Source organism: Megascapheus bottae, chromosome 20 (genome assembly GCF_031878675.1).
Source record: "Megascapheus bottae isolate mThoBot1 chromosome 20, mThoBot2.hap1, whole genome shotgun sequence".
Lineage (NCBI taxonomy): Eukaryota > Metazoa > Chordata > Mammalia > Rodentia > Geomyidae > Megascapheus > Megascapheus bottae.
The window spans coordinates 3,336,627-3,350,428 of record NC_143528.1 but is presented as its reverse complement, the minus strand read 5'-3'; the positions used below and the strand labels follow the sequence as shown (position 1 = coordinate 3,350,428).

At 35.3% G+C, this 13,802-nt stretch overlaps 1 protein-coding gene across 1 annotated transcript in view; it reads left to right on the top strand.

Annotated features, from left to right (window-relative positions):
- The window catches only part of LOC150049083 (disintegrin and metalloproteinase domain-containing protein 18-like), a 59,756-nt gene extending 46,224 nt beyond the window's left edge, over positions 1 to 13,532 (top strand). Inside the window, exons 17-19 of the mRNA XM_090353880.1 lie at positions 2,762 to 2,842; positions 9,321 to 9,435; positions 13,212 to 13,532. Coding sequence (XP_090210006.1) covers positions 2,762 to 2,842; positions 9,321 to 9,435; positions 13,212 to 13,369 — 354 coding nt within the window. The 3' untranslated portion in view covers positions 13,370 to 13,532. The remainder of the gene's footprint in view (positions 1 to 2,761; positions 2,843 to 9,320; positions 9,436 to 13,211) is intronic.
- Positions 13,533 to 13,802: the final 270 nt, after the last annotated feature.

The window sequence follows — 13,802 nt, the reverse complement described above, 5'->3', positions numbered from 1 at the left end:
ATCAGCATGTAAATCTTTGGGGCTCTGTGTGAAATCCAGGCTTTTTTTTTTTTGCCAGTCTGGGCTTGGGCTCAGGGCTTGAGCACTGTCCTTGGACTTTCTCAAGGCTAGCACTCTACCGCTTGAGCCTCAGAACCACTTCCAGCTTTTTTCTATATATGTAGTACCGAGGAATCGAACCCGGGTATTCGTGCATGCTAGGTAAGCACTCTACCACTAGGCCAAACTCCTGGCTCCAGAAATCTAGGCTTTTTGAATTTCTATTGTTCCCTAATCTGGCTTCTTTTTTGTCTGTTTTTCCAGTTCTATGCAGTCTGCTTCCTTTCCCTCAGCCAATAGTGATTTCCAAGCCTTTACCATTTCATGGTGTCCAAATACACGTTGGCCACAGAACTGTTACATAGTTTTACTGTTTCAGTACTTGAAGACGACATAAGCCCAAGTTTGTTTATATGTAGCTGGCAAGTTATTCAGAATGACTCAGGGGAGTATTTATAAAAGATAATCTCATTTGAAATAGGAGAGGGAAGGGTGGAAAACAAGATGATTGGGAGGGGATGGGGGGAAGGAAATGAGGAAAAAAAAAACAAGAGAAGGGGTATCAATGTGTAAGAAGTAATGTACCTACTACCTGACGAATGTAACTGTAACCCCTCTATACATTACTGACAGTAAAAAAAATAAATAAATAAAAGATAATCTCTCTGCCCAGGCACTGTAGGATTTTGCTTGGCACTGGGCAAGATTGTTGTGAATGGAGTAGCCAGAGCTCCTGTGACATACCTGTATGTCATAGTTTGTTGGTAATTTACAGAATTACTGCCAATTTGTGTTGTGGTTTTATATCGTGCAACATTACTGAATTTGTCTATCAGTTTTAATAGCCACTCCTCTCTGCCCAAATTCTTTATATATATTTTGTTATATATGAATATGAATAATATAATTTCTTTGTTTCCAGTTTGGATGCCTTTTACTTCTTTTCTCACTGAAATTCCAGTACTATGTTAAATTCCTGTTGTAGTGATTACACATTTTTTGTCTTATTCCTGATTTTAGAGGAAAGTTTCAACTTTTCACTATTAAATACGATATAACTATGGGCAAATATATGTGTGTATGTGTTATTGCATCAGGGAATAATTATTTTATACCTAATTTACTTAGAGTCTTTTTAAGAAAGGATGTTGTACTTTGTCGAATGCTTTCTCATTATATTGATTGAACTGTCCATGAGTGTATAGTCTAAAGCTATTTCTATAAATAAGAACATGTGCGCATATTAAATCATCTACTAATGGTTTTACCTCTTCTTTACAATTTGAGTGTCTTTTCTTTCTTTGTCTTGGCTAACAGTAAGACTATATTATATTGAGTATAAAAAGCAAAAGAGGGCTGCATTTTAACCTTGAGGAATTACAAGAAACCTGTTTTCATTTTTGTGTGCTGTCTTCATATTGTGAATTATTTAATCATTACTTATGCTCATGCTTTAAGATTCATCTATATTTTATTGTCTGAGGTTTTAAAATATTTTATTGTCTTTAACTGTACAAAGAAGTTACCACCAACAAAGCAGTTTATGAACACAATACATCTTGGTCAATATCATCCTTTCCAACCTTCTAACCCATCCTTTCCTTCACTTTTTAAAAATATTTTATAGAGTATGTATTGGGTATTTGACTGATTCTCTGCATCCCCATTTCTCTTCATTATCTGTTCTGTCTGTTGACCCCCTACACTTTTTTCAAGTACCAGTTTCCTATTGTTTATTTTGATGAACTATGATTGGCCTATCTAAAGAATTACACTGATTGTGTTTCCCCCTAAAATGATCATATTTCTTTTTTTATTTAAAGATTTTATTTATATTGATTTTTACATCATATTTCAAATGACATATTTAACAAACAAGTATTCAAGAAGGGAATCTCTATATACAATCACTGGCACATAGATTTTAGAACATAATTAAAATTAAGCTGAGGATTTGTATGTCATAGATACATATCAATCTATATAATATAACATTATGTCTATAGAGTATATATCCCATCACATATTTTTATGTCTATGTAGTTATATCTCCAAGACCATGTCTACAACCTTGGGTACTCAAATATTGAGTCATCACTCTTGTATTGTTTGGATCTAATATCCACATATTAAGGATACCATGTGCCATTTGTTCCTTTGGTCTTGACTTAGCTCACTCAACATGATTGGCTCTAATTTCATCTACTTCCCAGCGAATGTCTGTTGGCTATGTAAAATTCCATTGTGTATATATATACATATTTATATATATATATCTCACATTTTTTGTATCCATTCATCTGCAGTAGGGCATCTGGATTGTTTCTATCACTTGGTTATTGTGAATAGTGCAGAGATGAACATGGCCGAGCAAGTGTCCTTATCATATCCTGGGTTACGATGTTCAGGATAGATGCCCGGGAGTGGTATGGTGGGATTGTGGGGAAGGTCTATTTTCAGTTCTTAAAGAAATCTCCAAACTGCCTTCCAGAGTGGCTGGACTATAAAACTATCACATTTCAATTACTATGTTATGTTTAAGCCACCAATGTCAAGGTATGGATTGAATTGAGAATTTATATTGGAATGTCAGAACACTTGTAAAAGAATCATGGAGTGAGTAAGATGCTCAGCCTGCATCTCTCCCAACAATGTAACAGTTTTCCTCATTTTACATGGACTTTCTGAATGACTGTGACGTACTTTATGTTTAATTTTATAGTATTGCATCAACCAAACCTGCAGAGGAGCTCATTTAATGGGCTATAACTGTAACGCCACTCAAAAATGCAAAGGAAATGGGGTGAGTAATATCTCTTTTCATAATTTCATTAGTATGTTATTGTGAGAAAGGCAGTGAATATTTGAGAAGACTGATGATCTGTATTGCCTCTGAACGGAATTTTTCTGGGTCTAGCTGATTTATGGAACGAAGAGCAAATGAGAAAATCCAAAACTGAATGCACTGAATTGTGTATGTTTTGCATTTATTGTAAATATCAACAATTTGTCATTAGTACTATATTTAGATGAAAAATATTTATTATTTTTTCACCATGAAGAAATGCTTATTCTTCCTCAAGCACTTAATAATGAAAATGAGTGGTTATGTGTTAGTTACAGAGACTTCATAATTAAAACATGTTATCAAGTTAGGGAAACTAGCCAATAAAATTCAATCTTGTACAAAAAGAAGTTTTTACTTAAAAAAATGTAACCAGGCAGACCGGGAGTTTAGCCTAGTGGTAGAGTGCTTGCTTAGCATGCACAAAGACCCGGGTTTGATTCCTGGGTACTACATACATAAAGAAAAAGCCAGAAGTGGTGCTGAGGCTCAAGTGGTAGAGCACTAGCCTTGAGAAAGTCCAAGGACAGTGCTCAGGCCCTGAGCTCAAGCCCTGGAATGGCAATATATATATATATATATACATTCATATATATATATAACCAGGCAATTGAATCAAAATGTTTTGTTAGGTTGAGGTTACATTTTCATTTCTTGCCACTTACAAATTTGAGTCTTTTGTTTTCTTATTTCATAGGAAACTGAATACAATCAACAATAAGAGACTCCAAATTCACTAAAATTTCTAGTACTAAAGTTTATAATTTTTAGATATGTTAGTTTGGAAAATATAAAATATGACATCATTATTTGTTAACAAAAATGGAAAAGAAGACATGGATATGCAAATAGATGAGAGCCATTTGTCCTTTCTCTCTCTCTCTCTCTCTCTCTCTCTCTCTCTCTCTCTCTCTCTCTCTCTCTCTCTCTCTTTTGTTCTTTCTGTTTTTTATGCCTACTGAGGCTTCAACTCAGAGTCTCTCACTCTTGTTCATTGTGTTGGCTCATGGCTGGTACTCTACCACTTAAACCAGCACATACCACCAATCCTTAATTTTTATTTTGTAGAGTTAAAATTATTACTTGATCTGTTGCTTTCTTTTCTTTTATTAAAGACTTTATTAACATTGATTTTTATATCATATTTCAAATGGCATGTTTAACCAAGTGTTCAAGAAGGGAATCTCTATATACTATCACTGGCACTTAGATTTTAAAATATAATCAAAATTAGGATAAGGGTTCGAATATCATAGATACATATTAATTTATGAAAGAAAATATTATTATGTCTATAGAGTCATATGTCTATGTAGTTATATTTGCAATACCATGTCCATAGCATTGGATATGCAAATATTGAGTCCTCGCTCTTGTACTGTTTGGATCTAGTAGCCACATATTAACACCATGCGCCTTGTATCTTTGGTCTTGACTTGTCTCACTCAACAAGATTCGCTCTAGATTCATCCACTTCCCTGCAAATGCCATTATTTTATGTTGTCTGTTGGCTATGTAGAATTCCATTGTGTGTGTGTGTTCGATTCCTCAGTACCACATACATAGAAAAAAAAAAAGCCGGCAGTGGTGCTGAGGCTCAAGTGGTAGAGCTCTAGCCTTGAGAAAGTCCAAGGACAGTGCTCAGGCCCTGAGCTCAAGCCCAGGACTGGCAAAAACAGAAACAAAAACAAAAACAAAACAATCATTTTCCATTCCTCCAATTTGGCCAGTAGAAGCATCTGTCTCTGAATGCAACATTGAATGAAAAGTTTGAAGGTGATGATTGTGAAGTGACTTGGGAAGAGACCTGTCTTTCCTATAATCAGGATTAAGTTAAATGATTAGACATCAGGATAAAGTTCAATGATTCTAGAAATTTTGGTCAAAATCAGTAATAAATTTGGATTTTCTTTCATGTAAGGTCTTAGATAGTTGATCTTTTTTATCCAGCAGTTATTCTGACCTATTTAAGAATTATTCTAGAATGAGTTACTTATTTGTGTTTTATTTTAAAATTCAATTCATTCTACACAGAATCCTTAATTTGTCTTTTAATACTTATGTCTACCTATGCTATCTTCTATTATTTTATTTCTGCTATGTTCTGATGCAGTTTGCTTGCATTTACCAGCATATTTTATTCCCTCATTTTCATTATTTAGTCTACTGTGATCATCTTTATTATTAATCAGTATGCTTACTACTCCTTATAGCTTTAACATTTATTTCTTCTCTTTCTCCTTTATACATTTCCTTCTATTTTGGATAAATCATTAAAAAATTCTCTTGATTTCCCCCCATACCAAAGAAATTATCTAATGTAATTTTTGGACATAGGTTTCACACATTACCTCCTTACATCAACCCTTTTACCTCTAAATTGTTTTGCTTGGCCATTTTGGGATTTGAGGCCTCTAGAATTGTAAGGAATTCTTTACATAATTAAATTTGTTTCTTAAAAATTATGTCACTGTGGAAATTAGATTTGCAACCTTAGGTCAAAAGGTATATTATATGGTTGTTCTACTTTCACAGGAAACATGGGGTGCTGTTATAGAATGTTATGTAAAGTCTGGGAGGAAACATATTGATGGGAGATACACATTTAGAGACTGTATATCACAAATACAAAATGTTTTTTCCATGTACATAATCTAAAATAACCATTTTAGTAGGTCTAAGGAGACCCACAAAAGTTGCCTAGAAAATTTCAGTTTTCCTCTAAACTCCGAAACTCTAATATCTCCTGTTGCTTTTTCCTATCATGGAAAAACCTGAGGCTATCTTTACTGTGTTTACACAATACAGATGTTATGTAATGTTACTTTTTTCATGTTCTCTTTCCCTGGAGATTACAGATCTTGCCAAAAAGGGGTTAACATTTGTGAAATTTGTCCATTTTTCCTGTTGGAAAGCCAGACAGTCTACATATGTGGTCTGAAATGTCAATACTTAAGAAAAGCATTTACTGGTATTATTTTGTTGTAACCATTTTTTAGTGAAATTGCAATGATATCCTTTGTTGTTTTCCATCACTGATATAAATGCAAATTGGTTTGCAGAGGGCAAACAATTGTGAAATAAGCTTTCAAAAGAAACACAAAGTAGTATTCAAATTCTGATTTCCTTCACTGGCCAAACTAGGTGCAGTAACTCCAACCTGTAATCCTATCTACCTTGGAGACAGAGATTGGGAGGACCAAGATAGAAGTCAGCTGAGGCAAAAAGTGGGAGCAATCTCAGTTTAAACAATCAACATCTGGGTGTAGAGGAGTGCCATCTGTCCTGCCACCTAAGGGTGGTAAGATCTTGTTCCAAGTTGGCCCCAGGCACAACTGTGAGATAAAGACAAATAACAAACTCTTAAAGGCAAAAGGACTCAGGAGGGCGTGACTCAGGTTGTAGAGCCTGGAGCTCAAGCCCTAGTACCATGAAAATACCCCTGTTTCTATCTCCCATAATTTCTAGCTCTATCTGTCACTATATTAAGCCAGTACAATTGACAGTCAACAATAGAGAAGCTGATGTATCTTGTGGAATTCAGGATTATATAGTATGATCACTTTGATGAAATTTCTTCTGATATATAGGACAAAGGCGTTAACATTTTCAATGAACTTTAAATCCATTAGACGAGTATGAGTGTAGTTGCATAGGGTAATTTTGTAGAACTATAGGACAATCCAGACTGGAATACTATAAGTTTTAAATCCTGCCAGTTCTGAGCTACGGATTATAGCTCAGTGTTAGAATGCTTGCCTAGGATGCTCAGGACCCTGAGTTTGAAAAAGTCCAAAGATGGTACCAAGGCCCTAGGTTCAAGCCCCAGGACTGACAAACAAAAATGTCTCATTTTCTCTAGAGTAAAAATGTGTATTTTCCCCTCTATATTCTGGATACCAAGTAATGCCTTATCATTTACATAATTACTCATGCCAGAAATTAGACAACATAATATACACTATCTCCCTAGGATAACCTCCCTAATTTATAAATAGTAGATGACTATTACTCAAAGTCTCATATTATACTTATGAGCTAAAAACAGTCTGTATATCAGTTTTCCTGTTAAACAGCCAGAAAGATCAGGATTGCATAAACAGAGCTAGAATTTCTGGTAGTGGTGGTTTCCATTTTCTTTTCTTCTAAAACATGTGAAACAGAATCTTGCTCTGTTGCTCAGGCTGGCATCAAACCCACAGTCTACCTTAAAAATCTCCTATGTGTCAGGACCGACAAACAGTAGAAAGAGTAAAGTATATGTAAATTCTGCACATTTATACCAACAAGTACGATGATAAATTCACGGTATAGCATTATTGCCATTAGTTTGGAAAAAACACATCATATCAATATGTTTGTGGCTGTGGATATGTATACTTATGAATACATGTAAAATATACACACACATACAAAATGAAATGGTTATACGAAGAAGTTACAATTCCATAACCAGATTATGAGTATATACATCTTGGTCAGTGTTACCCTTTTCATTGTTCTCCCCTATTTTTCCCTTAAGTTACACAGATCATTTTATTTTTTACACAGTGTACATGAATATAACAACTGTATTTTCTCACTCCTTTCATGTGCCCCCATTTCTCTTCCCTTCATGATACATGTTGCTGCTTTTGGATATTTGGGTTTTTTTTATTAATTTTTTTATTGTAATTAGTAAAAGGATTACATGATATTTGCCAGATAGAAGGTGCATTAATTCACATACATTGATACCCTTTCACATGTCTTGGTACCCATTTCCCTCCCCCCCCTCACCCCCCACTCGTCTTGGTTTTCCCCCCTTCCCTATCAAATTTCAAATATCCAAATACAAATAAATTCAATATATCAGATATCAAAGTGAGATACTATACCAATAAAACAGTCTAGTAGTTGTTCAGAAGAGTTACAATTTTGAGCTCCTCTCCTACGTATACCATCTTTTAGTCAGTGTGTTTGTGTGTATTTGCACAAAACCCTGTATGAGTTTTCCTATATGCTTGTATTCTGGACCTAGCTTCCACATATGAGAGAAAACATGTTATTTGTCTCTGTGACGCTGGCTTATTTCACTTAACATATTTTTTTCTAAGTTCATCAGTTTCACTGCAAATTACATAATATTCTAATGGATGAGTAAAATTCCTTTACATATGTATGACATTTTCTGGATCCAATCATTTATTGTAGGGCATCTGGGCTGTTTCCATAAATTAGCTACTGTGAATAGTATAGTGGTTAACATGTATGTGCAAGAATCTTCCCAGGTTGCGGTCCGGACTTGCAAAGCTTTGTGTAAATACCAGTGACTGGTATGGCTGATCATAGGTAGGTTTTGTTTTTTGAGCACTCTCCAAACCATCTTCCAGAGTGATTGCATGAGCTGACCTTCTCACCAACTGCCTAATAGGCTTCCTTTTCCCTGCATTCTCACCAGCACTTGTTATTGTTTATATTTTCAATTCCAGCCAATCTTACTCAGGTGAGATGGATTCTCAATACACATATTTTCAATTAATATTAAAATAATAAGATCCAAGGTACCAATGATTTGGGAACAGTGCCCAAAATAAACTTCTAGTAATGTATATTTTTCATAATTTTAAAGAAAAGTCTGTTTATGCAACCCGTACTGTCCAGGAACAGATTAGCCTCCTGACTCAATATCCTGAATGCTGGGTCCATGGCTTTGTGTCCAATGTGGCACAAATGTTTGTTTTAGTGTTAAGTATTATTTTATTTTCAGCTGTTGTTTGTTTTGCAAAATCTATTTACTTGAAAACAATGTTATTGATGGATATTGTGAAATGTTATAAAGGAGCTAGGATAAGAAATACAAGAAATTAAATTATCCTGCTAGGCCAGGGTGTGACCTAGCAGTAGAGCACTTGCCGAGCATGCATAAAGCCCTGAGTTTGGTTCCTCAGAACCACATACACAGAAAAAGCCAGAAGTGGTGCTGTGGTTCATGTGGTCGAGCACTAGGTCTTCAGAAAGCCCCAGGGTAACCACAACCACAACAAAAAGAAATTGAAGTATACATGTTCATTGATGTTTACTTTATCCCCACAACATGTATAAACAATATGTCCGAAGGATGATAAAACTTGTTTCTAAAATATATAAAAACAATATTTGTGAAAACATTTAAATTGCACTCTATGGGTATGAAGGCCATAACCTTATTTAATGTCATTTTAAAGGTCATAAAAGAAGATAAAATTCTCACTAAAACAGTCAATATTCAGATACTAAAAAATATATTTTCCTGTTGCCAGCTGATATTATTGAGGTTCTCACTACCTTTTTCTACCTCATTTCCCATATTATGTAGTACTAAACATCTTGTCAAAATTACTTTGTGTAAGTCAGGCATTTCTATCAGAGAGAGATACTAAAACACATCAAAGTGACCAAATATTTTTGGTTTCAGATATGCAATAATTTGGGGAATTGCCAGTGCTTTCCTGGCCATAGGCCTCCAGATTGTGAGCTCCAGATTGGTTCACCGGGAGGAAGTGTTGATGATGGGAATGTTCAGAAATCTGGTCAGTATAAATCAAACCTTGATTTATTTTATTTTCTATAGAGATGAGTAAAGAAGTCTAGTTCTTAGTCAAATCATTCATGGCAAATGGTGGTGCAATTGAAATTACTATGAAATATTTGCCATCAGACTTTCTGGAACATTCAACTGTAATCAATCTAGTAAAATAAAATATTGCCTTTAAGTTTCAACAAATGCTATGAAATATTAGATATAGAATATATATATATATACATATATATGTAGAATTACATGTAGAGTAATAAAAACTATATTCTTGAGTTGCTTGACATAGATTATTAGAAAGAAACAGTTGGATATTGGTGATTTATGCTTGTATTCCTAACTACCCAGGAGGGTATCAGTAGGATCATGGTTCAAAGCTTGCCCAAGCAGAAGAGTTCTTGAGACTCTGTCTCTAGAATATCCCACAGAAATCCAGGCTGGAGGTTGAACTTAAATGGTAGAGCACAAGTCTAGGAATCGTGAGTCCTTGAGCACAAACTCTAGTACTGGGTGGGATACAGTGTACATTGTGAATGACATTTTCAGGAAAAAAATATATGCTAGGAAAAAATAGTAAATAAACCACATTTTGAGCGATGAGGTACATATTGATACTTTCCCCCAAGGACAAAGACAAGATCACAGCTATTAACTGATTTAAGAAATGCATGGTTCATTTGGTGTCCAGAGAAGTAATAAAATTGTGATCCAAGCTGGGTGCTGGTGTCTCATGTCTGTAATCTACTATGCAAGAGGCTGAGATCTAAGGATCATGGTTCAAAGCCAGTCTGTGCAGAAAAGTCAGTAAGGCTCTTATCTCCAGTAACTTACTCAGAAAAAGCCAGAGGTAACACTAGGGCTCAAGTGATAGAGTGCTAGGCTTGAATAAAAGAAGCTTAGGAATAGTGCCCAGGCCAAGTTCAAGCCCAAAGACACCTCCCCACACACACACACAAAAGTTAGGATCCAATTTCAAGAAATCTACATACTCAATAAGTTAGAAGAATATGGACGTTACATGACATCAGCCTGGATGAAGTTAGGTTACTTAGAATGTAATGCCCCTGATTATGAAGTCCTGAGGTAGACAATGTGAGTTTAGTTTCAATGTGCAAGTGAGTTTAGTTTCAGGGATGTATAAGAAACAATGAGCTAGGGGGGGTGGCTCACGCCTGTAATCCTAGCTACTCAGGAGGTGAGATCTGAGGATCATAGTTCAAAGCCATCTGGGACACTAAAGTCTGTGGGACTCTTATTTCCAATTAACCACCAGAAAACCAGAAGCGGCTCTGTGGCTCAAGGGGTAGGATGGTAGCCTTGAACTGAAGAGCTCAGGGACATCACCCAAGCCCAGAGTTCAAGCCCCATGACTGAAAAAAACGAATAAAGGGTGATTCTCAATTATATATGAAACCTGGAGAAAATGGCTGAGGATGAGATCCAGATTCCCATGAGAGAATCAGCATGGACAGAGCATCACTATTGTCAGTTTAATTTTATCTAGAGGAATTAGGTTTTTTGGAAGAATTCGTGTCCAGATGTCATTGGTCATTGACAATGGTGTCTGTAAGTTTAGGTATGTCACACACTGGTAAGCCATAGAGTGCCATTCATCTATGTTACAAAGCAGTTCATGAAATGGTAAAAGGGATGAAGGTAATTGAAACCAATGAAAACAAAAAACCCTGAGAAATGGACATTCATTTCCAGCTCTGATAGAATAATAAGAGAAAATTGCATGAATATTTGTCAATAAGAGTGTGAGTGTTTTAGTACATAGGATGTGGGAAATGAACTACGTAAGTTGTGGGCAGGGAAAAGAGGGGGAACCTGGAAGAAAGCCAAGGAAAGGGTGACATTGTCCAAAAGAGAAATACACTCATGTTCTCACTTAAATGATAATCCTTGAGGCAAAGTGGGAGAAGAACATGGGAAGGAGTAGCAATGTTTCAGAAGTAATGTACCCATTACCAGATGAATGTAACTGTAACCCCTCCGTACACCTGATGATAAAATGAATAGATAAATACACCTTCATACTAACAAGATTATATTTTTAAGATACAGTATAAAAGCATGATTCTTGAGAAGTAAACAGCAGGTTTGGGAGATAATGCCCACTGTTATTATACATATGTGATGAAAAATTCAGATGAACAAGGGAAAGAGGGAGAGAATTTATAAGAGAAGATATTTTTTAAGTGATTGCCCCCACCGGAAGCCAGTGGCTCATACCTCTAAGCCTAGCAACTCAGAAGGCTGAGCTCTGAGGACTGAGGTTCTAAGCAAGCCTAGGCAGGAAAGTCCTTTGTGCAAGCAAAGTTAAAGTCCAGTTAACAAGAAAAAAAGCAGGAAGTGGAGCTGTGGCTCAAATGGTAGAGCATCGGCCTTGAGCAAGGAATCTAAAGGACAAATCCCGGTCTCTGAATCCAAGTCACCATAGTGGTACAAAAAGTGTAAAGACAGAAATATTTTATACAATTGGGCAACAATGTTTGTGTCTTAAGGACAAACTATTACAGAGGCTAAAGTTAATTTATTATTGAAGAAAGAAATTTTGTTATAATCTCAATGTATAGTGTTTATCAAATCTAAGGTTATGTGGAGTCATTTGACTTCCTTATCGTCATATAGATTGACTCAGAGCAAGTGCCCCGAATGGTACATTCAGGGCAATTGCTTTGCACGGGTGTGTGTTTTTAAAAAGTCGTTTAATATCATATTTTTCCTGTATCTTTTCTATGTTTAGCTACACATTTGCCATTATATTATTTATCCATATTCTTCAACACGCATACCTTATGTACAGGTTTATAGTGAGGAGTACTGGCTGACATGGCATAACCTAGGTACATAATAGGTTATAACTTACAGGACTATGTAAGCCTGCTCTCCGATGACTGAGCAACAATGGAATTAACTAACAGTGCATTTCTAAGAATGTAGCTCAGTCACTTAAAAGATACATGAGTATATATGTAAGTGTTGTGTCTTCCTGGTAGAAGGACATTTTCTATCCTTATGTAAAGCCTTTCCTTTGATTCTTTTGACATTGTGTCTCACAAGATACACATTTGCCAAATCTTATCCACTGGTAGAGTGAAATGTTTTTTGCATTTTCTTCTATGACTCCAGAATGGGGAAATGACCGAATGCTGTGGCAAGCAAGATTCTCATTGGAATATTTTGCTGCTAAAAAGTCACTGAAAATGCTTGCTAAAAATGAATTTAGTCATCTGCCAAGAGCAAGATTTACTACTTTCCAGTTATGCATCACTTTCTTATAGAATGCCCATTGAAATGGAAATGTGCAGACACACAGACACATGTAGATACAGGCACTGATATAGGAATAAGTATATATTTTTTTTCCAGATGCATTAACATTAATACTATATAAAAGGACATGCCATTCGAAAAATAGTTTCCTCTGAGCAGAGGAACTGTGATTTAGCAAGGAAATGAGTAACATGTGTTTTCCCCTAAAATTTTAACATTAGCCTTATTAATGTATCAAGTTATGAATGTTAGAATAAACTACATGAAGCAAACAGCACTCAAAACATGAATACAGCACCATAGTACTTAAATCACAGGCATGAAAGACAAACAGGAAGTCAATGAAAAATGTACCATCGTGGTTACAGACTTCTGAGTTTATTGTTTATTTTCCTATTAACAGCTTGCATTATGTTAAAATTTAATTATCTATACAATTACAGTGAAAAATATTGTCTCCAATGAATTTGTAATCTGACATTTTATTTGCAGATATATTTTTTATTAAAGAAGGCTTCCGTAAGCATCGAGACAACTGGCTTATTCTGGGCTTCTACATTTTCCTGCCATTCTTCATAACTTTTGCCGTTATGATCATGAAGAGACAAGAAATAAGAAAAATCATGCAGCAGATGGAACACAGAGTATGAGGGATAATTGGAACTCGTGTGGCTAAATGGCCACTGACAGCTGTCATCAATTCATTCCTATGTGATGTCTACTCCTAAATATGCACTGTTTTAATCTAATGTAAATGGTGCCCTTACAACACTATTTTCCAAGAGTTTGTTGTAAATATCTTGGGAAAAGTAAAAAAAAAATGGTTTATCCTGGAACTTTTTTTGCTAAGTCTACCATGTCATACTGAATACTTAGTGTGTCAGAGGAAAATATTCATCCAATGCATTGTTCTAGATAGTGTCCTTCACTTAGATTTAATTAATGTAGTGAGTTGATTTCCTTGAAAGAATCTAAGAATCTGTTTAAGAGATTTATTCAAACATATTATTAACCAGTTAGTTTAATTTCAAAATTCTTCTATCTCTGCCTGAAATATAAAAATTTCTTGCTTCCCAATTCTTC